This window comes from Hemitrygon akajei, unplaced genomic scaffold (assembly GCF_048418815.1).
Source record: "Hemitrygon akajei unplaced genomic scaffold, sHemAka1.3 Scf000154, whole genome shotgun sequence".
Lineage (NCBI taxonomy): Eukaryota > Metazoa > Chordata > Chondrichthyes > Myliobatiformes > Dasyatidae > Hemitrygon > Hemitrygon akajei.
In genome coordinates this window covers 698,130-725,476 of record NW_027332040.1, presented here as the reverse complement: position 1 = coordinate 725,476, position 27,347 = coordinate 698,130, and the positions used below count along the sequence as shown (strand labels likewise).

Genomic DNA, 27,347 nt, shown 5'->3' with positions numbered 1-27,347 from the left:
CTGTGCCCAGTTAGAAGATGATTTCTCTGTGCAACTTGGGTGGAACCTCACTGTAACAGTGGGATGCTGGATCAAACCTTGGCAACTCAAACCTTGGCAATCTCATCCGAAGTGTTGACCTACACCCATTGATGGATTTTGTAAATCTTTTTACAGGTTAAAAACGAGAAGGAATTTGTCTCCCGGAAGCTCAGACATGGCACACCAGTTTTCCTGTCTCTGTCTAGATATTTAAGAAGTGAAGCAAGGGATTCAATCGACCATCCTACCTGATCAGACTACGGGGCAGGATTCACTCAGTCATTTGACCAACTGGCACGCCCGTCATTTTACACAGGGGAGAGCCCATTCTTCTGCTCAGACATTGGGAATGGATTCAGACAGTCACCTCAACTGAAGGTACATCAGCAAGTTCACACTGAGCAAGGTCATTCACCTGTTCTGTGTGTAAGAAAGCACTTAGTCTGTCATCCCTCCTGTGGACACACCAGTCAGAAGCTGGTCATCTGCTGAATTTCTGGGAAAGGATTCACTCTGTCATCTGACCTGATGGCACACCAGCGAGTTCAGACCGGGGTGCGGCCGTTCACTTGCTCGGACTGTGGGATGAGATTCACTCGGTCATCCACCCTACAGAGACACCAGAAAGTTCACATTGGGGAGAAGCCGTTCACCTGCTCAGTCTGTGGGAAGGGATTCACTGAATCATCTAAACTGAAGGTACATCAGCGAGTTCACACTGGGGAGAAACCGTTCACCTGCTCAGTCTGTGGGAAGAAATTCACTTTGTCATCCAGCCTGCAGAGACATCAGTCAGTTCACACTGGGGAGAAACCGTTCACCTGCTCAGTCTGTGGGAAGGGATTCACTCGGTCATCTCACCTACTGAGACACCAGCATGTTCACACCGGGGAGTGGCCGTTTACCTGCTCAGACTGTGGGAAGGGATTCACTTGGTCATCCCACCTACAGATACATCAGCGAGTTCACACTGGAGAGAGGCCGTTCACCTGCTCAGTCTGTGGGATCGGATTCACTCAGTCATCCACCCTGCAGAGACACCAGAAAGTTCACACTGGGGTGAAGCCGTTCACCTGCTCAGTCTGTGGGAAGGGATTCACTGAATCATCTAAACTGAAGGTACATCAGCGAGTTCACACTGGGGAGAAGACGTTCATCTGCTCAGACTGTGGGAAGGGATTCACTCGGTCATTTGACCTAATGGCTCACCAGCGAGTTCACACCGGGGAGCGTCCGTTCACCTGCTCAGACTGTGGGAAGGGATTCATCAACTCTTCCAGCCTACTGACACACCAGCGAGTTCACACTGGGGAGAAGCTGTTCAACTGCTCAGTCTGTGAGAAGAGATTCATCAACTCTTCCAGCCTACTGACACACCAGCGAGTTCACACTGGGGAGAAGCTGTTCAACTGCTCAGTCTGTGAGAAGAGATTCATCAACTCTTCCAGCCTACTGACACACCAGCGAGTTCACACTGGGGAGAAGCCATTCACCTGCTCAGAATGTGGGAAGAGATTCACTGATTCATCCACCCTACAGAGACACCAGAAAGTTCACACTGGGGAGAAGCCGTTCACCTGCTCAGTCTGTGGGAAGGGATTCACTGAATCATCTAAACTGAAGGTACATCAGCGAGTTCACACTGGGGAGAAACCGTTCACCTGCTCAGTCTGTGGGAAGAAATTCACTTTGTCATCCAGCCTGCAGAGACATCAGTCAGTTCACACTGGGGAGAAACCGTTCACCTGCTCAGTCTGTGGGAATGGATTCACTCTGTCATCCAACCTGCTGAGTCATCAGTCAGTTCACACTGGGGAGAAACCGTTCACCTGCTCAGTCTGTGGGAAGAAATTCAGTTTGTCATCCAGCCTGCAGAGACATCAGTCAGTTCACACCGGGGAGAAACCGTTCACCTGCTCAGTCTGTGGGAAGGGATTCACTTTGTCATCCAGCCTGCAGAGACATCAGTCAGTTCACACTGAGGAGAAACCGTTCACCTGCTCAGTCTGTGGGAAGGGATTCACTTTGTCATCCAGCCTACAGAGACATCAGTCAGTTCACACTGGGGTGAAACCGTTCACCTGCTCAGTTTGTGGGAAGGGATTCACTCAGTCATCCAACCTGCTGAGTCATCAGTCAGTTCACACTGAGGAGAAACCGTTCACCTGCTCAGTCTGTGGGAAGGGATTCACTTTGTCATCCAGCCTGCAGAGACATCAGTCAGTTCACACCGGGGAGAAACCGTTCACCTGCTCAGTGTGTGGGAAGGGATTCACTCAGTCATCCAACCTGCAGAGTCATCAGTCAGTTCACACTGGGGAGAAGCCGTTCACCTGCTCAGTCTGTGGGAAGGGATTCACTGAATCATCTAAACTGAAGGTACATCAGCGAGTTCACACTGGGGAGAAACCATTCACCTGCTCAGTCTGTGGGAAGGGATTCACTTACTCATCCAGCCTGCAGGGACATCAGTCAGTTCACACTGGGGAGAAACCGTTCACCTGCTCAGTGTGTGGGAAGAAATTCACTTTGTCATCCAGCCTGCAGAGACATCAGTCAGTTCACACCGGGGAGAAACCTTTCACCTGCTCAGTGTGTGGGAATGGATTCACTGAATCATCTAAACTGAAGGTACATCAGCGAGTTCACACTGGGGAGAAACCGTTCACCTGCTCAGTCTGTGGGAAGGGATTCACTCAGTCATCTAACCTACTGAGACACCAGCGAGTTCACACTGGGGAGAAGCCATTCACCTGCTCAGAATGTGGGAAGGGATTCACTCAGTCATCCAGCCTGCAGAAACATCAGCGAGTTCACACTGGGGAGAAACCGTTCACCTGCTCAGTCTGTGGGAAGGGATTCACTTCGTCATCCAACCTGCTGAGTCATCAGTCAGTTCACACTGAGGAGAAACCGTTCACCTGCTCAGTCTGTGGAAAGGGATTCACTCGGTCATCTAAACTGAAGGTACATCATCGAGTTCACACTGGGGAGAAACCGTTCACCTGCTCAGTCTGTGGGAAGGGATTCACTCGGTCATCTAAACTGAAGGTACATCAGCGAGTTCACACTGGGGAGAAACCGTTCACCTGCTCAGTCTGTGGGAAGGGATTCACTCAGTCCTCCACCCTACAGAAACACCAGTCAGTTCACACATTTTGAACTATTCACCTGCTCAGAATGTTGGAAAGGATTCATTCAGTCATCCCAACTACTGGCACACCAGTCAGTTCACATTCTTATTAATTCCTTGCTTTTGCTTGCTGGGGACATTCATTTTAAGAGAGAGAGTGATTAAGAAGGCAAATCAGTCGGGCTTGCAGCTTGTTTACATCGCTCACAGCTTGTTTAGTTTTAACCGAGGACTCAGACACTCAGAGTCAGATGGAGATGAAGAAGGAAAAATAGAAGGATCGAAACCAGGGAACTAGTGGCCAAGGGTCACTGTTTAGAGCTTTCCTATGCCCACAAGGGTGGGTTAAGTGTTGATTCACCATACATCGAATGTGTGGTTATCACCTCATTTGATCCATAGGTGTGGATCGGATTTGGGGTATCCTGTGAAGACTACTCATGTGTTAACGCTTGGCTGGGTGTGGTGTGATAATTCACTTGAAGGCGATACCCATTGTGACAAGTCACTTTCGGTGATAATTCGTATGTGGATTTGAAACAATGAAGCATAAAATCTACAGCAACTGTTCTCTCGTTTCACCACAATGGAACCTTTGGAAATCGACGTAATTGCCTTCTCTCGACATTTACCCTGGATTACAAATATCTCTCTCTCATCACCTATTCCGTGGATGAACTGAACTTCCATACTTTACCATCTCAAGACTCTAAGCCTTGTTTCCCCCGAGCTCAATAGTTTGGGATAAAATATAATATAAAATATAAAAATAATATATTTTGTCACGCCTGTGCCCCAACTCTGAGGGGCTGAAGGGTACAAAGTAGCCCCCACCTTTTTGAGAATCGCAAGATCGTTATTAATTCAGGTCAGGAGACGCAGGAAATGAGAGAAAGACACGCAGAATCCACATGGGGTTTGGAATGTCCTGGCCCCTCAGCGATACAAAGCCACGGGAAATGGCCATTATCTCTTGGAGACGGAATTGTGTATTGAGTACTGTACTATTTATTTGAAGCCCTCAGGGAATGAGCCGAGGGGGCTGGCTGAGGGATTGCATCATCCCAACCTGATTGACATCTGAGACCCCGTGAGTAAGGATAAAAGAGGGTCTGGGGAACAACCCCTTTAGACGCACAAGGAGAAACGATAGAAATCCCGTGACAGCGTTTAATAGCGACTGCCGGTGGTGACTTGTGTGTGTGTCCATCCTTGCTCGGATGACGAGTTTTCCACGGAACGGCTTAGCTAAAGGACCGACTACAAAAACAGAACTCTCGAAGGATCGACATCATAAAAAGGAAAGCAGGCAAGTTTAAAACATCTGTCTCTCTTGACTCCAACAAAAGGCTGCAGCCTGCATGAACTTGAGTGACTTTTATATTTCCATCGGACAATACATTATCCCCTACACAACGATAGTTATTTCTTATTGATTATTATTATACCCGCGCTTTTAGATTTAGTATTGATGACGTATATATCTGTATGTTTGCATTGAGATTATTTTTGTGTATTTTTATCAATAAATACTGTTAAAAATAGTACCATCAGACTTCAACGGACCTCTCTATCTTTGCTGGTAAGTGACCCAGTTTTGGGGTACGTAACAGTTTACACACATATATACACATAAAACTGTTAACTTTTGTTTATCTTGCTTAATTTACTTTATTATAAGTAAATACTAATAAAGATAGTGGTTTTAACATCAAAACTAGGCTCCAGGAGTAGTCTATTGTTGCTGGTTAATTTCTAAAGCTTTAGTTTCTAAATATTTGTTCATAACAAAATTGGGGCCTGCATCTGGGATATGAACAAATTTGAGGGCGTGTTGATTAATTAATTATTGATTTCATTGGGGAAATCCCTTTTGATTTATTTGTGTGTGCAAAATCAGCAGCAATGGATGTTGATAAATGTCTGGAAGCACCAACCTCTGAGGCATTAGAGGACGCCAGAAGGATCGTGTTGTTGTGTATTGTGAAAAGGTTTAAACTTGCTAAGGTGAAATTGACAATGAGGAAGGCACAGATGCAGAGGATTATAGCTGAACATCATGTATCTGAGGTGTATTTAAAGTGGAGGAGTTGGAGGTGTTTCCTGAAAGTAAACCTAGTGAGCTTGAGCTCCATTACAAGTTAGAAAAGTTAAAGATGGAGGCTGCGGAAAGGCAGAGGCAGTTTGAGGCTAGAGAGGCAGAAAAACAGAGGGAGGAAGCAGAAAGACAGAGGGTGTTCGAGCTGGAAAAGATAGAGAGATTGCAACAAAGGGGTCTAACGTTAGACACTGATGATAAGTTTGAGGACAGTCGGGAAGTTAAATTGGTACCTCCACTTGACGAGGCAGAGGTTGATAAATACTTTCAGCATTTTGAGAAGGTTGCTCAGAGTTTAAAGTGGCCAAAAAGGGTTGGCCTATTCTCTTACAATGTGTAATTGAGGGGAAGGCTCAGCAAGCCTATTCTGCTTTGACAGTTGATGAAGCAGCTGATTATGACATAGTGAAACAGGCTGTGCTCAAACTTACAAGTTGGTCTCAGAATCATACAGGCAAAAGTTTAGAAATTCAAGGAAATGTGTGAACCAGACTTATATGGAATTTTCTTGTGAGAAGTTTGTGTTTTGGCTGGTGCAGATATTAAAATATAAATGATGATTTTAACAGCTTGAAAGAGTTGGTTGTAATTGAAGAATTCAAAAGGTGCGTCCCTGATGACATAAAGACGTATTTAGATGAAAAGGATGCTGCTGCATTGCAGGAGTCTGCTAGATTAGCAGATGAGTTCGCTTTAACTCATAATGTTAAATTTACCCAGAATAAGAGTTTCCAAAAAGAGTAGCAGGGATCACCAGGGTAAACCAGAAATTAAAGCTGGGACTAGTGACACGAGTAAGGATGTAGGGAAGCAGTTGAAGGAGAAATATTCTGGTCTTACTTGTTACTATTGTAAGAAGCTGATCATATGATGGCTAACTGTTCTATCCTGAAGAAGAAAAAGAAAAAGGAGGCAGTCCCAAATGCCTGTGTTCAGTATGTTGAAGCACCTATAACCCCACAGGGTTCTGAACATTCTGTTCAGACTCAGTTAAGTACTGAGAGGTCTGACCGAGTTAAGAAGGGATTTGATTATTTTATGTCTGATGGGTTTGTATTAGTAAAGGAAGGGTCTACGAAGGTACCAGTGAAAATTCTTCAAGATGCTGAGGCTTCTCAGTCACTTATATGAGACAGCGTTCTAAAGTTTGGTGATGAGACTGACACTGGTGAGGTAAATCTTATTAAAGGCATTGGGGGCGGCGTGGTTTTTGTGCCATTGCCGAAGGTACCTTTACAGTCAGGGTTGGTTTCCAGACCTGTTAAGATCAGATTGTGCTCCAGTTTACTGGTGGAAGATGTTACTTTGCTGTTAGGGAATGACCTGGCAGATGGTAAAGTTGTTCCTGTAGTGCAGTTGACAACTAAGCCAACAACTGACGACCCTCAGATGGATTTTATCATTTATCCTTCCTGCGCAGTAACTCACAGTATGGCTAAAAAGTCTGCCGACGCAGACAGTTCTGTGCAGCATGATTCTGATACCAGTGATAGCCAAAATCGGGATTCAGATTATGCTGACTTGTCAGGGACTTTTCTGCCTTCATTGCTTCAACAGGATTCATGTAGACAGTCTGATGAGAAAGACGTATCCCTGTCTAGGAAGGAGTTTATAGCAGAACAGAACCGAGACCCTGAGATTGAAGCTTTAAAAGAAACAGCTCTCTAAGATGATGAGATTAAGAAAATGCAAGTAGGGTATTATCTCAAGGATGGTGTGTTAATGAGGAAGTGGATGCCACCTGATACACCTGTGAGTGAGGAATGGGCAATTGTTCACCAAGTTGTAGTTCCTAAAGTTTACAGGACTGTAAATTTAACTTTGGCCCACAGTATGTCCTTAGGTGGCCATTTTGGAGTGAATTAAACTGTAAAAAGGATTATGAAGGAATTTTATGGTCTAATTTGAGGAAAGATGTTGTGACCGTTTGCAGAACCTGTCACCCTTGTCAAGTTGTGGATAAACCTAATCAGGTCACCCCAGTGGCCCCACTCCGGCCTATACCTGCATTCGGTGAACCCTTTTCCAAAGTTATAGTGGATTGTATTGGCCCATTGCCAAAGACTAAAGCTGGCCATCGGTATTTGCTATCTATTATGAGCACCTCATCCAGATTCCCAGAGGCAAAACCTCTCAGGAATATTAAAGCTCAAACTGTGACGAAGGCTCTTACTAAGATTTTTACTCTATTTGGTTTGCCTAAAGCAATCCAGTCTGATCAAGGAAGTAATTTTACATCTGGTTTATTCCAGCAGGTGGTTTATGAACTGGGAGCTAAATGAATTACATCATCTGCATACCATCCGGAATCACAAGGGGCTTTAGATAGATTTCATTCTACCCTCAAAACAATGAATAAGACATACTGTGTTGAAAATGGAAAATACTGGGATGAAGGAATATTTTTTTTTGTTCACAGTAAGAGAGTCAGTACAGGAATCACTGGGCTTTAGTCCATTTGAATTTGTATTTGGTCACTGCGTGAGGGGACCTTTGACCTTGTTAAAGGAACAGTGGATTGATGGGATGTACATGTTAATTTCTTAGACTATGTTTTGAAGTTCAAAAACAAACTACACCAGTCCTATAGCCTAGCAAGACAGAACTTATAGATTTCTCAAAGCAAAATGAAGTTTTGGTTTGATAAGCAGGCTTGTGAAAGAAAATACCAGGTGGGGGGTAAGGTGCTTGCCTTATTTCCAATGTGGATGAATCCACTTAAGGTGAAATTCAGTGGACCGTATGAAATAGTCTCTCGTTAATGATGTGAGTTATGTTATTAAGACACCTGACCGACGCAAACCAACACAGGTGCTACACATAAATATGATACAGATTTATTTTGACAAGCAGGCACCGTCTGTGAATGTTGTTATCAAAACATATGAATCTGGCAACCCTGAGAATGAAACAATTAACTCATCTGAGACTTTTCACAAGCCAAACACGGTCCCAGTTAGGCTAATGAACTCGGTTGTTCAAGAAAACATTGATAATAAGTTGGCTCATCTGCAGCCAAAGCAACAACAACAGCTGAAGAAATTAATTCTGAAGTTTAAAGATTTATTTCCCAATGTTCCCAAGCAAACCACGGTCGCAGTACACAACGTAGATTTCGGTCCAGCCAAACTGATTAAACAACACCCATATTGCATGAAGGTAGAAAAGTGTAAATTGGCTGAGCAAGAAATTGAATATATGCTGAACAATGGTATTATTAGGCCTGTGATTATGGACTGTGCCTCTAAGAACAATGTCTGTAAAAGAGAGGGAGAGAGAGAGAGAGAGAGAGAGAGAGAGAGACGAGCACAAGCAGCTTGTTACAGAGACAGATAGAGCGGAGGGCCTGCATGATGGACAGCTGGTGTTCAGCACAATGGTATTTAAAGGAGAGTTGCTGTTTGTTTTTTAGGACAGGCAGACGCACAAAGGCTAGTGGGAAGAGTTGTCACTGAAGTTTTAAATGCCCACGGGGGGTGGGGGGTGGGGAGGTTGAGGATCAGTTAAGAGGAATCAGTCTGTGACTATTAGTGCGTGTAAGAGCGACCCTGTGAAATCTGCTAGAAACCCTTGCCTGGGTTGGTAGATTGTCACTTGAAGACTGTGCTCTTAAGTTGGTCATGTTTGGCTAACTTGGAAGATTTGGAGACATCGGAAGAGGGTTGACGACACCTGTTTGGATGCCAGATCTCTCACTCACTTCAATCCCGTGAACTGAACTAAATATCCTTAACACACCAGCGTAAGACTGCATCATTTACCAGCTAAGTTTGGGAAATATATATTTACACCTAGATAGATAGATAGATAGATAGATAGATACTTTATTCAACCCCATGGGGAAATTCAACATTTTTCCAATGTCCCATACACTTATTGTAGCAAAACTAATTACATACAATACTTAACTCAATATAAATATGCATCTAAAATCACCCTCTCAAAAAGCATTAATAAATAGCTTTTAAAAAGTTCTTAGATAGTTTACTAAGAAATACATTGAATGGTAACTTAAGCTCAGTCCTGACCCCGGCACTTTAACATATAACACTGCTAGATTTTGCACTGATTATGGAAAGGTAAATGAAGTAACAAAAACAGATGCATATTCTATCCCTAGGTTGGATGATTACATCGATAAGGCTGGAAAAGCTAAATTTCTTACAAAGATTGACCTGTTGAAAGGGTAAAAGGTGTGTTCCATTGACGGACAAAGGTAGAGACATTTCTGTGTTTTGTGACACCTTCTGGGTTGTACGAATACAATGTTTTGTCCTTTGGAATGAAAAATGCTCTAGGAACGTTGCAGAGAATGATTGATTCTGTAATTCGAGGGTTGGAACACACATTTACCTGTACTAATGACGTAGTCACAGGGAGAGACACTTGGGAAGAGCATATCTCTGAAGTAGAAAAGCTGTTTGACAGGCTTTCCCAGGCCAACCTTACAGTTAACTTACCTAAGAGTGAATTTGGCCATGTCACTGTGACCTATCTTGGCAATGTTGTAGGTCAAGGCAAATTGGTTCCTGTTCAGGCAAAAGTCCAGACAATTTTCTGAAGTTTCTATTCCGACTGGTAACAGGGCTCTTGAAAGGTTTCAGGGAACAGTTGGATATTATCATAAGTTCTGTAAGAACTTTGCTGGTATTGCTCTTCCACTGACTAATCTCCTGAAGAAGGGCGAAAAGTTTGTTTGGACCGAGCATTGTCAGAAAATTGATTGAAAATTATTATTTGAGATTAGGCCAATCAATGTAGTGTCGTCAACAAATTTAATTTGCAGATTGGAGCTGTGAGTGGCGACACAAGTCATGGGTGCACAGAGAGTAAAGGAGGGGCCAAGTAGACAACCCTGAGGGGTATGTGTTCTGAGGGTCAGAGAGACAGAAGTGAGGGAGTCCACACTTACCACCTGCTGGTGATCTGACAGGAAGAGCAGGATCCAGCTACACAAGGCAGAGTAAAGGAGACAACCCTGAGGGGTATGTGTTCTGAGGGTCAGAGAGACAGAAGTGAGGGAGTCCACACTTACCACTTGCTGGCGATCTGACAGGAAGTGCAGGATCCAGCTACACAAGACAGGGTGAAGGCCGAGGTCTCTGAGCATCTTGTTGATACTTCACGCCTTCGTATGGCTGCTCTGCCTATGACTGAAAGGAACTGCAGAGAGCTTTGGAGAACAGAGAACATCAGAGAAACAAGCCTCCCCTCCATGGACTCCTCCTGTGCTTCCCCTACCTCAGAAAAGCAGGATATGAACTCAAAGATCCTCACAACCTGGACATTCTTGCTGCAAACCTGCTCTCCCTTCAAGGAAGTTATACAAAATCCTTAAAGTGCGAACCACCAGGCTCAAGGTCAGCTTCCTGTCTGCGGTTATAAGCCTAATGTATGATAAAATGGACTCGACCTCACAATGTAACTCGACGTGACCCTGCACCATATGTCTATCTGCACTGCACTTTCTCTGCAGCCATAATGCTTTGTTACAGTTATTGTCTTGTCGTATATCAGCTCAATGTACTGTCGTATTGTATTGATCTGTGTGGCGGGAACGTCAGGCAAGATTTTCACTGTAGCTCAGTACATGATGATAATAAACAATATTCCCATTTTAATTGTGTGGAAATATTAGACAGACTGAGCTTCTGCTTTGGAACCACAGAAGGAAACTTAACTGTTGCCTTTTCTGAGGAATGCAAATAAATGGAAAAGGCCTCAATCTCGCATTACGATCTGCAGTAACTGGGATCAGGTGACGGGTGGAGGGTCTCCCACCTGAACCAGTGACTCTGCTGCTCACCCTCACACGCTGCCCGACCCATCCGTCGCATTTCCCACATTATTTCATATTTACACCAGATACATATTTAGTTTTTCCCTCCATGTCTTCCCCATCCCTTTCCCTCCACCGCCCTGGTCACAAAGTCATGGGCTCGATTCACATGGGCACACAACTCTGACCCAAACAGGAAGTGTGCAGGTTTCATTTAAATCAGTCTATTCACATTCCTCCAGCCTCACTGGACAGGAACACTGAGACATCACGTGAGAAACAGCAGGAGGAGGCCATTCAGCCCCTCTAACCATCAACAAGATGGCGGCTGCTCTCCCATCTCAGCCGCATGTTTCTGCCCGATCCTCATTTCCTCGATCCCTTCAATCTCCACACATCTGCCGGCCTCTGTTTTATGTGAGGACGATCACTGAGTCTTCACCGCCCTCCGTGGTGGGGATTTACAGACATTTCCCACCCTCGGAGTGGAGACATTTCCCCTCAGTTCAGTCCGGGACAGTCCATCCCCTTTTTCAAAGACTGGGATCCCTGGTTCAACTGCTAATGATGTTGTGTATTTCAATGTGTTCACGTCAGTCCTCGATTCTCTAAATGAAAGGTTTATCACATTTGATCTTTCTCCATATGATGACCCACCACTCCAGGGACCAGTCTGGTGAATCTTCATTGCACTCTCTGTAACAAATACTCTCTAACCTCTTTGTTAATCCTCTGTGGCATTAATTACCACCTTCTGCAGCCCGGTGTTGCCCCAAACACCTCCCCCCGTCACTATTTCTACCTTCCCACCTCCCCCTCAGCTGAATCCACCTCTCACTCCCCAGCTCTTGCCCCATCCCCACCCCTCACCTCTTTTCTCTGACTATTTCCCGTCCACTCTCAGTCCAGAGGGAGGGTCTCGGCCCGAAATGTTGACGGTCCATTTCCCTCCACAGATGCTGCCCGACCCACTGAGTTCCTCCGGCAGTTTGTTCTTTGGTCTGTATAACCCGTGTTAGTATGGGCAGCGGGATTTTACACCATATTCCAGGGACAGTCTCAACAAATCCCAAATGATTGTCACTTTGCCGGACCATTGGCCCCGCTTGCAGGGCAACAGTCTGCCGGTGTTTGCCCCCCAATGTGGTGAATCCCTCTGCTCGGCACCACCGTGGGCTCAGACATTTCCACAGATGAGCCCCTCCTGTCCCCACCGGCACAAACATTCTGTCCGACCCGTCTCACACCATCTTCATCCTTTCAATAAAATCCCCCTCTCCCTCCCTCACCCCGGGGAGCCGGCATCAAACCGACGGGCCGAGCGGTCTCCTCCTATCTCTCAGTGATACATCAGACTCCGGCCGCAGGAGACGCTGCACAAATGCCTCAACTTCCCTCAGAGGGAAATGGAAATAAATCAGAAAGCGGACATTTACTTTGGGATTTGTTCCGCCCTGACGGGAGATCGACGCTTGAGCGGGAAACGGTTTCAGCGGGGTAACGCCCTCTCGGCTTGTCCACCTCCGTTACTGGTTGTAACCAGTGATTGACATCGCTTCGCACCAATGGGAGTAGCGCAGCTCCTGAAGCTTTGTTTTTCAGCGGTGGGGGAGTGGTGGTCACGTGATTGATAGTTCAGCCGTTAAACCGATAAAGCTCGAGCTCTCCAGCGCGTGGGTGACGTAAGACACCGCGCACGCGAGGGCAGGTCCCGATGTGGGGAGCCCATGTGTGACGTAAGGCGCGTGGATTCGCCTGTGTGACGTCACCTGTGGGGGAGCGCTTGTAATTAAAAACACCTGAATGGACGTTTCTGATGATTTCAGTGGGACAACAACATTAATCACGGGTTTCATCACTGAATCCAGTGTTGTGAGATGTAAAGTCCCCGGTTATGTGTCCGGCTGTGCCGTGTTGTTGGCGGAGTGGGCAGCGTGGTGTTTGTCTCGATTCGGGTCACAACAGCAGAATTGCCAGCGGGGTCCACACACAGTGTATTAGTCAACAGAAAACCTCTCGTCCCTGCAGTCTTTGTCTCCTGGTAAACTCAACATCCTGACAATGTGGACCACAGACACCCCTTCCTCTTTAAAGTCAGTCATTCATTCAGACAGCTGATCGCTGAGAGGAATTATATTTATTGGACATTAAATTTCGCCCAGATTCGTTTGGACGGATTTGATGTGGAGTTCGGGGTGTCACAGTGAAAGGGCCGGACGGCCGAACTCTCTCCGTTGTCCAAACATCCTTCCAGGTGAGGCGACACTTCACCCGTGAATCTTCCCGGGTCGCCTATTGTGTCCGCTGCTCCCGATGCGGCCGCCTCTACACTGGTGACACCAGCTCCTCTGCAGTTGTGCGGGGTAGGGTTGTTTTTTGGGGGGGCGGATCGATGTTATTGTTCCCTTTTGTGCAGGAGGGGTGGGTTTTGGGGGTTGATGATCGGGGTGCCGTTCTTTTTGATGCGGGGGTGGGGTGGGAGTTTGATTTTTCTCTCTGAACGACTTTCATGCTCTTTTTTTATATTGTGGTTCTCTGGAGAAAAAAAACCGCAAGAGTTGTTTATGGATACCTGCTTTGATAATAAACTGACCTTTGAACTATCCGCTCCCAGCGGGACTTCCCGGTGTCCAAACATTTTCATTCCGATTCCGATTCCGATTCCCGTTCCCGTTCCGACGTGTCAACCCATCGCCTCCTCTTCTGCCAGTTTAAGGCCATCCTCAGGGTCCAGGATCTGCACCTTATATTCCGTCTGGGTAGCCCCCCACCCCAACCTGATGGCATGTATATCGATTTCTCCTTCCGGTGAACAAATCTCCCTCCCTCCCACTCCCTCTCTTCCTCTCTGACTTTTCACGACCTCTCACGTGCTTATCACGTCTCTCTGGGTCCACTGCTCCTATTCGCCACTCTCCTCTCCTATTAGATTCTATTTTCTTCTGCTCTTCAGCTTTCCCACCTACCTGGCTTCACCTGTCATCATCCAGCCAGCCATTTCCTCGCCCGCCCCGATTTTATTCAGTTATTTCCCCCATTCCATCTCAGTCCTGAAGGAGGGTTCAATTAGAAACGTCGACTGTTGACTCTTTTCGATAGATGCTGCCTGAGTTCCGCCAGCATTTTGTGTGATTTCCAGCATCTGCAGATTTTGTCGTGTTTATGAATTTCCTCACAGTTGGAGGGGTTTGGTGGAAGAGTGGATATGGCCGGTGCAGAGAGATCAACCGTACAGAGCCTCGACGTTGATTTCTTTCTCTTCATTCCTGAATCTGAACTTCCCATCTTTGAGCTGGAGAGATGTCTATGAGATTCCGATCTGCACCACAGTCGATGGGTGAAAAGGAATCTGCCAGCATTACACAACTAGAGGAAGCTGACTGCAGAGAGAAACAATCCGTCAGGATTCCCCTCCCCGCTGACGGGGATTCTCTTTTACAGAACGCTTGGAACATGCGCCCAGAATTGTCCTGGATCACCACAATAGAGTCAGGAAACTTCTCCTGCATCCTCTTGAGACAGGCGCACGCGCTCTACTTGCATAACCTCCTCCATGGACTAGATGCTGTGTGGCGAGGGAGGAGCCAGTCGGTTATCCAGCCATCAAGTGCAACAGCCAGATTAATCATTTCATCCAGACTATCCTGCTCGTCCCGGACTGCGATCTCCCGTAGGACCCCTGCATTCAGTCCACACTGGAAGGCAGTGATGAGAGATCTCTGATGCAAACCCCTCTCTCCTGCAGACGTGCGGAATTTAACTGCCCCCGTAAAATGTCGAACAGGCTGAGTGGAGGTCCATCTGGAAGATAGACCATGTACGCCAGTTTTTGCCCACCGTCACCAAAACAACCAGGCTGGGCATGGAATGTCAGCTCGCATTTGGGAATAAACATCCTGCAACAATCAGGATCAGCATAATATCCGCCTGGTTGTGAAATATATATGTATATATAGGTCCGGATATGGCCCGAGTGCGGAGCAAGAGACACTGAAGCAGGTCGATAGTTCACACACTTTAATGCGAACAGAGTTAGAGAAAATAATAAACGCTACGCCAAACAGGGCCATTAACTAAAATTCTCAAAAGGAAAATGAAGCCTACAGTGCGGTTGAAAGGAATAACTTAATATAAAATGAACAACAACACACACAAAATGCTAGTGGGACACAGCAGGCCAGGCAGCATCTATAAGGAGAAGCACTGTCGGCGTTTCGGGCCGAGACCCTTCATCAGGACAGGACCCTTCATTCTGACGAAGGGTCTTTGTCCGAATCGTCGACAGTGCTTCTCCTTATAGATGCTGCCTGGCCTGCCGTGTTCCTCCAGCATTTTGTGTGTGTTGTTGTTTGTCTTTCCAGCATCTGCAGATTTCCTCGTGTTTGCTAATATAAAATGAATATCGGGAGTCAGTTTCCTCAAACTCTCCAATTTCTCAGGCAAGGCCGAAAGCGTGCAGGCAGCGAAGTGTTGTGCTTGGTTCAAGTCTCGACAAGCACTATGACAGAAATAATTGATTTTAGTACTATCACACTGAAATAATAATTAGCCAGGGGCCCTGTCACGACCACGGATTCGGCAGCACAGCAGATACGGCATTTGCGCTCGTGAGGATGCACGTGTCAGATAATTATTATTTCATTGTGATAGTATTTAACTCAATTCTTTCTGTCATAGTTCTAGCTGCAGCCCCTGAGGCGGAACAGAACGGTATCTGTTGGAAGACCCGGATGAGCGGCTTGTCCAAGGTATCCTTAGCCACAATACACTGTGTTAAATTGCAGGGAGATGGGAACCAGAATGCCAGAACAGTTAATGTTGAGTTGTGGAGGAAGATGTTGGGAAGACTGCAGACAGAGCAATGAATCAAAGGTTGAGCATGGTGCGAGTACTGACCCGAGCTGCATATATTTCAATACAGGAAGTAACGGAGGAAAGTTGTGTAACGAGCTGGAGATGAGGTAGGTGGTTGGGCAGACAGAGGCAACGTGTAGTGAGGAGAGGCTGTCGATAGGGCAAAATTGCAGTCAACAAGATGCAACATAAATGTTGGATAATATCGAAAAGCGTGCATACAGAAATGAAGATGTTATATTTGAATGGGGCAGTATATAAGCTAAGGCAGATAAACTTGCAGCACAGTTGCCAATCGGAATGATGTTATTGGCGTCTCTGAAAAATCTAAAAGGGTGGATACAGGGCTGAACTGAATAGTGGCTGAAAAAAAAATAGCCTGGTGCTTAATGTCCAAGGATACACATTACATCAAAACAAAGCAGGAAGTTAGAGTGTGCGGCGTTGCCCTGTTGGTGAAAAATAAATCAAATTATTCGAAAGAGGAGACATACGGTTGGAAGACGCTGATTCTTTGCGAATAGAGGTGAGGAACTGCAAGGGTAAAACGACAGTGATGGGAGTTGTATACAGACTCCAAAACGGTGGTAAGAATTTGACTTCCAAACTTCAAAGGGGGATTAAAAAATTCTTGCCCGAGGAGTGTCATGGTCCCTTCTGGCACCCGGCTATCCTCCTCAGGAATTGGGCCTTAATCACCTCATTTTGTTCCCAATCATTCCCAGGTTCCACTAACTACAAACACGTGTTTTCTATTAGCAACTGCAGTATAAAAATCCTGTGAACACAAGGAGCTGCCAGTTTGTTGGTCGACTCGTGTACGAGTAACCTTGTTCCATGGTTCTTAGGACTATCAGTTCTAAGTCTAGCATCGTTCCTGAATTCTCTACTAAAACCAAGACTCCGGCTAAAGACTCCTTTGGCACCAATTCCGCGCTCACAACGACCGTAACGCCTCCCGCAATGGCCTCCGCGCCCGTGTTCAGCATTTGGGTTCGTTCCAGCGCCACGTCCTTGCAACAGAACGAACTGGCCACGATGAACCCAGTGGACACGGATCCCGTACAACAGACCCTGGCCAGCCAGGGCTATCTATTGGGCGCCCACGACCAACTACTTCAGGAGGTCGGGGAAAACCTTTGGACACCAACCACGAATGTACGGAAGGTCAGTGAACAAGCGGACCGGGTCTCCGCTTCTTTTCCTCCGTCCCCTCCAAGAACCCCGGTCACCCAAACAGCACCGTTCGGGATGGCTTCCACCCCCCTTCCCCCGGAATCAACAACACCATCCCCTCGACAACCGCATGTCCTGGAGCCTGAACCCTACGCCTGGGACCAGGTAGGTGACGGGCCTTCCTGTTACAATGCTCCCTCGTCTTTGAACTGCTGTCACGTACCTACACCTCCGGCAATGGACCCGGCGATCACCTGTATGGCCCCAGGTTCTTCAATGGGGGCACACGTCTCCGTTCGCCTGCCACCCCAGGAGTGATCGGGACCCCAGCGCTCCTGGAAAAGCACTTTTGGTGGCCGTCCATGGAGGCGGATACCCGCTCCTATGTCTCGGCATGTTCCATCTCTGCCCGGAGAAAAGCCTCTCATCGGCCACCTGCGGGTTTACATCGTCCTCTACCTGTCCATGGTCATCCCTGGTCACACATCGCCCTAGACTTGGTCACCGGTCTACCATCTTCACATGAGAACACCATACTCACCGTGGTAGACCGATTCTCCAAGGCACTTGGTAGCCCTCCCTAAACTCCCTTCCTCCTAAGAAACCGCAGATCTTCTCATCCGCCACGTCTTCCGCCTGCACAGAATCCCCGCAGACATCGTCTCCGATTGAGGTCCCCAGTTCATCTCACTGGTATGGAAGGCCTTCTGTCAAGCCTAAGGTGCAACGGTCAGCCTGTCATCCAGCTTCCACTCCCAGACGAACAGGCAGATGGAACGGGTCAACCAAGACCTGGAGGAGACACTACGTTGTGTAATAGCAAACAACCCGTCGACTGGAAGCGACCACCTCCCGTGGGTTGACTACTCCCACAATTCTGTAGTAAGCTCAGCCATTGGACACGACGTTGTGTAATGGCAAACAACCCGTCGACTGGAAGCGACCACCTCCCGTGGGTTGAGTACGCCCACAACTCTCTAGTAAGCTCAGCCATTGGACACTACGTTGTGTAATGGCAAACAACCCGTCGACTGGAAGCGACCACCTCCCGTGGGTTGAGTACGCCCACAATTCTGTAGTAAGCTCAGCCATTGGACACGACGTTGTGTAATGGCAAACAACCCGTCGACTTGTAGCGACCACCTCCCGTGGGTTGAGTACACCCACAACTCTGTAGTACGCTCAGCCATTGGACACTACGTTGTGTAATGGCAAACAACCCGTCGACTGGAAGCGACCACCTCCCGTGGGTTGAGTACGCCCACAACTCTGTAGTAAGCTCAGCCATTGGAAGGTCCCCATTTGAGTGTTCCCTGGGGTACCAACCCCCCCTGTCCCCCGCGCAGGTAGAGGATATTGCGGTACCATCGGTTCAGGACGTTATCGGTCGGTCCTTTAAGGTGTGGGAGGAGACACGTACGGCCCTACTCAGATCAGCAAGACGTAATAAGAAGACAACCGACCGAAACTGGACTTCGGTGTCCGAGTACCAACGAAGACAGATGGTGTGGCTTTCATCCAGGGACATCCTGCTGAAGAACGAGCATAGGAAACTTGCCCCTTGCTTCCTGGGACCATTCAAGGTCGGAAGTGTTATGAATCCCACAGCGGTCCGCCTAAAATTACCAAGATCCATGCGCATCCACCCAACTTTTCATGTTTCCCAGTTAACAGAGTTTCCGTCAGCCCCTTGTGTCCCCCGTCTGAGATTCCCCCACCTGCCCGTATCATCGATGACCATCTGGCATACACCGTCCGAAGCCAACTGGATGTGCGCCGTAGGGGCAGGGGTCTCCAATACCTGGTAGACTGGGAAGGGTGTGGTCCAGAAGAACGTTGCCCCGCTCCTTCATCCTAGACCCATCCCTCATCCAAGATTTTCATCGGGACCATCCAGACCGACCTGGAGGATCGCCTGGCAGCTCCCGTTGAGGGAGGGGTGGTGTCATGGTCCCTTCTGGCAATCGCCCACCTGGCTATTCTCCTCAGGAATTGGGCCTCAATCACCTCGTTTAGTTCCCAATCATTCCCAGGTTCCACTAACTACAAACACCTGCTTTCCAGCAGCAAATGCAGTATAAAAACCCTGTGAGCACAACAAGGAGCTGCCAGTACGTTGGTCAACTCCGGTATGAGTAACCTCGCTTCATGGTTCTTAGGACTACCAGTTCTAGGTCTAGCATCGCTTCTGGATACCGACTCCATTAATAACGACTACGTTAATAACGACTCCCGACTCTGCCTCCGCAAACGTGTTCTGCACTTGGGTTCATCCACCGAGTAACACTCTTGCCTCGCTTTCACTCTTTCTCTATCTGAACAACTTTTGATACGATATTTTTGTCAAACTTACCTTAATTTTTAATCTTGTCTCTCCTGTGTTTTATTAGTTGTCTCCTGTTGTTTATGTAAAAGCTTTCCAATCCTCTCACTTCCCACTGTTTTCTTCCTATATTATATGACCCCACCTTTGCTTTGATCAAATACAGGAGAAAATCTGTGGATGCTGGAAATCCAAGCAAAACATTCACAAAACACTGGAGGAAACCAGGAGGCCAGGCAGCATATAAGGGAAATAGTAAACAGTCGACGTTTCGGACCAAGACCTTTCATCAGGACTGGGGGAAAATAAAGATGAGACGTCAGAGGAAGAAGTGTGGGGGTGAAAGGGGTGGAAAAAGTGGTAAGTGATAGGTGAAACTGGGAGGGGGGAGTAGTGAAGGATAAAACTCCTTGGGATAGAATTTCCTTCACGTTTCTCGAAAGATCATTGCTAATGCCTCCACATTTCTACAGATGCCTCTTTCAGATCTCTGGGGTGTACATCATCTGGTCCAGGTGACCTATTTACCTTCAGACCATCTCTTTCCCAAGAATCTTCTTCCGAGTAACGTGACTTTACACATTCTGACCACTGACATCTGGGACTTCCATATTCCCGTCAGCATCTTCGACAGATAAGAGTGATGTACAAGACTTATTCGGTTCACCTGCCATCACCTTGCACTCCCACCACATTACTACCTCTCCAATCCATTTTTCAGTGGTTTGATATCCACTTCCGCCTCTCTTTTACACTATATGTACCTGAAGAAAAATTTGGTATCCTGTTTATTACTGGGTAGCTCACCTATGTATTCCATTTTTTCCTTAATGATTTTAGTTGCATTGTGTTGGTTTTTAAAAGCTTCCCAATCCATTAACTTCCTAGTAATTTTTGCTCTGTTTTTCGTTGTTTTTTATGCAGTCTCTGGTTTCTCTTATTTGCCACGGTTTTGTCACCTTACCTTTACAATTCTACTTCTTCTTTGTGATGTGTAAATCCCGTGCCTTCCGAATTGTTTCCAGAAATTTCAGCTACTGCTGCTCGGGTTTCATCCATACCCAAGTTCTTTACAAATCACTTTTGACCAATTTTTCTTTTACGCCTCTCTAATTCTCTTTATTCCACATCTGATTTTAGCTTCTCCTTCTTTAATGTCAGGGTGAATTTGATCATATTAAGATCACTTGTCTTTAAGAGTTCTTTCAACTTCAGTGACCTAATTAATTCAGGTTCATTACAACACCCAATCCAGAATAGCTGATCCCCATCTGGGATCAACCATTAGCTGCTCTAAAAAAGCATCTTGTAGGGATTAAAGGAATTCCTCCTCTGAGACCAACACCATCCTAATTTTCCTAATCACCTGGATGACAATGCCCCATGACTATTGTAACATTGCCCTTTTGGTACGTATTTTCCATCTCCCAGTGTAACTTGTGGACCACATACTTACTACTGTTTGGAGGTCTCTATACAATTCCCATCAGGGTTTTTTTTTACATTTGCAGTTCTTTAATTCCACCCACAGATTCTGCACTTTCCAACCCTATGCCACCTCTTTCTAATGATTTTATTTAATATTTTACCTACAAAGCCACACAAACCCACTATCAGCTTGTTCTTGGCTTGTTCTTACAATAAACAGGTAGGTATCTGGGAAAGAAGAGGACCTGCAAACACAAAGTGCACTGCGGATGCTGTGGTCAAATCAAGACGTACAAACAAGCTGGATGAACTCAGCAGGTCGAGCAGCATCCGTTGAAAGAAGCAGTCAAAAAGAGGACCTGCAGATGTTAGAAATCTGAGAACATCACACAAAGTGCTGGAGGAGCTCAGCATGTCAGGCAGCATCTATGGATGGGAATCAACATTTTGGGCCAAGACCATTTATCGGAGCTCTTGATTCCCATGTATGTGGAAAACCAACAAGAATAGGAATAGTGGAAATAGAAAAACCCTTTGACAAAATTTAGATCAAGGCTTAAAAAAAATGTAAAACAGAGCTCAATATTTAACAAATACAACAGAGGCAATACGAACTTTCATCAATACCGACATTAACTTTTTAAATAAAAATATATTTGTCCCATTTCAATCAGTAAAATTTACAAAGATAAATAAGAACTTCAGAAAAGACCATTGGCACTCAAACCCACTAGAATAACACTACCTTGGACAGAAGGAGGAAGAGAAATAACACACATGAAAAAAAAATCACACAAGAGTCAGATAAAACTAAGTATATATTTTCATCAAAAATGAACAGGATTCAGTACTCCATGTGTGTATATGCAATTGTGATAAGTAACACAGACCAGGAAACTTCAATGTGAGGCCCACTCTGAAAAATTAATTATCACTATGGAAGGAAACATCAACCACTGGAATGAGTATGACCCTCCATGGGAGACATCCCAATGACCTCAGCAGACGAGATGGTGACAATGAAGCATTGAGCACCTGACAGAGAGTTGGAGACCTCTTCCCAGAAACAGAGGGGTCCCTTGCAGAAAAACAGGACAAAGTAGTTAACAAAAGAAAGAAAAAAAATCAGAAATACATTAAATACAACAAACAAGGCAGTAAGTACAGAAAATGCCAAGAGAAGCCAGACACAATCCAACACATTCCAGGATCCTGCAGCAGTTTAACTCAATCTGATTACTTACAAAGCTACTAACAACTGGCAAATATCATTCACCAAAATCTTGCTTTAAAATACCAACTCACGAATGCCCTCTATCACTTCATAAAGGCACCATAAATTCCAGCCTGATACAGTTTTAGAGTCAAAATCTTACAAATTATATGATAATCAATACATTATTTCACAAAGGACAATCTATAATAAACTTCCGGATATAACATTACAAGATAAACAAGCAGGAACAACTGCTTCAATAGATAAAACTTTTCCCAACACACACATGTTCTTCCACCAGCAGAGCACCTCACCACAGGTGTTGCTTGTGCCATCAGTCAGACAAACAAAAGATTTTCTCTGTCAATCAGCTTCCAAATGTTTCCACTCTGTCATTTGTAGCCACGTCCCGCTGCTGATTCCCTTCTCCTCATCATACGTTCTTACCCCGACCATCCTCCAGTACACCAAACTCTGCCCTGTGCGGACCCGCCTCCGGTTTCTGACCTTGCTCAGTTGAACATCCAATTAATGGTTTCCATTCTGATTTCAGTCTTTAGAGGAGAGTGGTGTTTTATAACAACCCTGTAGAAGCAGGGAAAATGACCCATAATGTGGAATGTGCCCTGAATAAGGAGGTTAACTACCAATGTCATTCTCTATCAGCGCAGAGATTTGAGGGGTGAAGAACATGTCAAGCAGAACTGCAGTCAGCTCAACTTCTTCAGTCTGCAGAAAATAAAACGGAAACCTCTTCACCTAGAGTGGTGACTGTTTGGAACCCATCACCACAGGGAGAGAGAGAGATGAACAACAGGGTAGGATTTAAAAGGACTGTCTGGAGCAGGATCTCTGGCAGGGTCCAGCAGGCCTGAGTTGAGACTCTACTGTACACAAGGTGTGTTATAAATTCACTAAGTACCGGAAACCAAGTTTAAAATAGAGCTGATTTATTTGTCTCAGATGCAGAAGATTAAGCTCCAGTCCCATTAAAGGTGAATGTGCAGCAGAAGAAACTCCTCCCATGCCCAGTGACCAGGGTGCAGAACTGGGTGTGGTGAGCAGCAGCAATAATTGCAGAGTTCAGCACCGACAGTCACTCTCGAAATTACATTCTGCAACGGTGATGGACAAATATCCAGCATGAAGCTTATTGAAACTTTCTCCCCAGTGTGAACCCGGTAGTGTGTCACAAGGATAGATTACTGTGTGAATCCCTTCCCACATTCACAGCAGGTGAACGGCCTCTCCACAGTGTGAACTCAATGATGCACATTTGGTGGAGATTACTGAGAGAATCTTTTCCCAAAGCCTGATTGGCCTCTACCCAGTGTGAACTTGCTGCTGTCTGAGTAGATAAGCTGACTGAATGAATCACTTCCCAAACTCACAGCAGATGAACGGCCTCTCCCCAGTGTGAACTTGCTGGTGTCTCAGTAGATGAGATGACCGAGTGAATCCCTTCCCACAGTCTGAGCAGGTGAACAGCCTCTCCCCAGTGTGAACTCGTTGGTGAATCTGTAGGGTGGACGACTGAGAGAAAGTCTTCCCACAGACTGAGCAGGTGAAAAGCCTCTCCCTTGCATGAACTGACTGGTGCCTCCGTAGGTGAAATAATAAAGTGAATCCTTTCCCACAGTCTGAGCAGGTGAACGACTTCTCCCCAGTGTGAAATCGCTGGTGTCTATGAAGGTCGGATGATCGATGGAATCCCTTCCCACAGACTGAGCACGTGAATGGTCTCTCCCCAGTGTGAACTGACTGGTGTGCCAGCAGATCAGATGACCGAGCAAATCCTTTCCCACATTCACAGCAGGTGAACGGCCTCTCCCCAGTGTGAACTCGCTGGTGTATCAGTAGATCAGATGACCGAGCGAATCCCCTCCCACATTCACAGCAGGTGAACGGCCTTTCCCCAGTGTGAACTCGCTGGTGTGCCAGCAGATCACATGACCGAGTGAATCCCTTCCCACAGTCTGAGCAAATGAATGGCCATACTCCAGTGTGAACTGACTGGTGTGCCAATAGGGAGGATGATCGAGTGAATCCTTTCCCACACACTGAGCAGGTGAACGGCCACTCCCCAGTGTGAACTGACTGGTGTGCCAATAGGGAGGATGACTGAGTGAATCCCTTCCCACAGTCTGAGCAGGTGAACGGCCTCTCTCCAGTGTGAACTCGCTGATGTTCCTTCAGTTTAGATGAGCATGTGAATCCCTTCCCGCAGTCTGAGCAGGTGAACGGCCGCTCCCCGGTGTGAACTCGCTGGTGTGCCATTCGGTCAGATATGGCCTAGTGAATCCTTCCCCACAATTTCAGCAGATGACCAGCCTCTGCTCAATGTGAACTGACTGGTGTGTCCACAGCTGGAATGATCGTCTGAATCCCTTCTCACACACAGAACAGGTGAATAGCCTTGTCCCAGTGTGAACTTGCTGACGTACCTTTAGTTGAGATGAACGAGTGATTCCATTCCCAGTCTGAACAGCTGAATGTTACCTGTGTAAAATAACGGGCATGCCAATCGGTCAGATGATAGAGTGAATCCCTTCCCACAGTCTGAGCAGGAAGGATGATTGAGGGAATCCCTTGCTCCACTTCTTAAATATCTGGACAGAGACAGCAAGACTGGTTTGAATTCCCATAGGCAATTTCCTTGTCATTTTTAACCTGTAAATAGATTTACAAAATCCATCAGTGGGTGAAGGACAACATTTCAGATGAGATCACATTAGTTACCAAGGTGTGATCTGACATCACACTGTTACAGTGAGGTTCAACCCAAGTTGCAGAGAGAAATCATCTTATAACTGGGCACATGGTTGGTGTCTGGAATGACCATCAAATTCTCTGATACTCTTCCAGTCTCTATAAGAATGGGACATTTCTACCTTCTCCAATCTGTGAATTGGCTCAGTTTGACTCTCTCCATTGGTGTTATTCCCTGTTCCCACTGAGCTGCATGGGAGCCTGGCCCCACAGTAACTGAAACACTCTCATGCAAATACCCTTTGTTGATGTGCAGCTGGGATTTTATTTTATGTACTGTTAACTTAAAGTACCACAGTTTTAACGCCACGTAAATATCTCCTGCTCAGGTGTATGGTTGGTCTGCACAGCTGTTAAAAGAAATTAGAGTGAATATTAGTATTGTTTAAGATTCTTGTCACAGTCATAGAAAGATTCAGACACATTGGCCCATCTCGTTGGTGCCAAGCTATTTACGCTTTCCACTCCCATACCCCTACCATCCAGGTACCTATACCAACCTCTAACACATTGCAATCGTGCTCGCATGCACCACTTGTGCTGGCTGCTCATTCCACACCTGGATGACCATCTCAGTGAACAAGTTTTCCCTCTTGATCCACTTAACAGTTCACCTTTCACCCTTAATCCATGGCGTCTGGTTGTGGTCCCACCCCATCTCAGTGGAAAAATCTGGCTTGCATTTACCCCATCTATGACCCTCAAAACTGTGGAATACCTCCATCAGATCTCCCCTCACCCTTCTACTTTCCAAGGAATAAAGTCCAGTCCAGTTCAATGTTTCCTTCTAACCCAAGCCCTCCAGACCTGACAACGTCCTTGTAAATTTTCTCTGAACTCTTTCAACCTCTTTTACATCTTTCCTGTAGGTTGGTGACCAAAACTGCACAAAATATTCCAAATTCGGCCTCACCAACGTCAACATAACATCCATCTATTGTTGATAGTACTTTAGTTCATGAAGGCCAGTGGGCCAAAATCTTTCTCTTTATACCTTTTGAACTGTGACACCACTTTCAGTGAAATATAGACCTGTATTCCCAGATTCCTTTCCTCTACAACACTTCTCAGTTCCCGACCAATCACTGTGTAAGACCTACCCTAATAGGTCCTGCCAAAGTGCAACACCTCACACTTGTCTGCATTAAATTCCATTTTCCATTTCTCAAACCATCTTTCCAGCTGGTGCAGTTCGCACTGCAAGCCATGATAGTCTGCTCACAGTCCGCTAAACTCCCAGACTTGGTGTGATCCACATATTTGCTGATCCAGCTAACCATACTATCATCCAGATTACTGATATAGATGACAAACAACAACAGATCCAGTACTGATCCCTGTGGCACACCACTAGTCACAGGCCTCCGGTCAGAGAGGCAACCATCTGCTACCACACTCTGGCTTCTCCCAAAGACTGTGTCTCGTCCAATTTACTATCTTATCTTGAATGCTGAATGTCTGAAACTTCTTGACCAACCTCCAATGTGAGACTTTGCCAAGTGGCTTGCTAAAGTCCATGTAGACAACATCAGCAGCCTTGCCTTCATCCACTTTCCTGATAACTTCCTCAAGAGACTCTATAAGATTGGTTAGACATGACCTGCCCTGCACAAAGCTATGCTATCTATCCTTAATCAGTCCACATCTATCCAAAAACTTGTATATCGAGTTCCTGCACTTACGTTACATTAACTTTCCCACAACTGATGACAAGCTCACCAATGTACAATTTCTTAGTTTAATTTTAGAGGCTTTCTTGAACAGCGGAACAACATTGGCTGTCCTCCAATCCTCCAGTACCTCACCTGTCACTAAGGATGATTTAAATATCTGTACTTGGGCTCCGACAATTTCTGCACTTGTCTTCCACAGGGTCCCAGGGAACAACTTTTCAGGCCCGGGGATTGATCCATGGCAATTTGCCTTAAGACAGCAAACACCTCCACCTCTGTAATCTGTACAGGGTCCATGAGGTTGATGCTGCTTTGTCTCACTTCTCCAGACTCTGTGTCCATCTCCTGAGTAAATACGGATGTAAAACTACTATTTAAAACCTCCCCCATCTACTTTGTCTCCCGTATAGATTACCATTCTGATCACCCAGAGTGGGCATGTTTCTGCAGTTGCTGGAAAAAGAGGAACGCAAGCACACACAATGCTGAAGGAACTCTGCAGTTCAGGCAGCAACTAAGCAGAGGAGTACACCGTCTAGGCATGCTGAAGGGGCTCGGCTAAAATGCTGTCCATTTATTCCTCTCCACATTTGCTGCCTGGTCTGCTGATTACCTGCAATATTTTGTAGAAATTAACCAATTTGTTTTTCAATTAACCAGTTTCCAAATGTTTCTCATCTTTTATTCATAGCCAGATCCTGCTGGTCTGGTTCCTCTTCCCTCCTCCCGCTCAAAACCTCCAGACCCCATCTTTTTCTGGAGCCCCAAAGCCCTGACTGGTGCTGGCAACTCATTGGTTTCTGACTCTGCTCCATCGAAGATTCACTCGCTAGTCTACTGTCAGACTTGAGAGATGAATTGCAACAACCCAGCTGTC

General features: G+C 46.1%; 2 protein-coding genes across 2 annotated transcripts in view; one reads left to right on the top strand and one right to left on the bottom strand.

Moving 5' to 3' along the window:
* LOC140724037 (uncharacterized) overlaps positions 1-27,347 on the bottom strand; it is a 388,007-nt gene that overhangs the window by 340,770 nt on the left and 19,890 nt on the right. The window lies entirely within an intron of this gene.
* LOC140724032 (uncharacterized) lies at positions 734-3,581 on the top strand. Its single transcript, XM_073038519.1, has one exon. The coding sequence runs from the start codon at positions 1,222-1,224 to the stop codon at positions 3,181-3,183; it is 1,962 nt and encodes a 653-aa protein (XP_072894620.1). The 5' UTR covers positions 734-1,221; the 3' UTR covers positions 3,184-3,581.

What these genes read in the sequence shown, in the direction of transcription:
- LOC140724032 (XM_073038519.1), top strand. Translation starts at nt 1,222, where the DNA reads ATGGCTCACCAGCGAGTTCACACCGGGGAGCGTCCGTTCACCTGCTCA.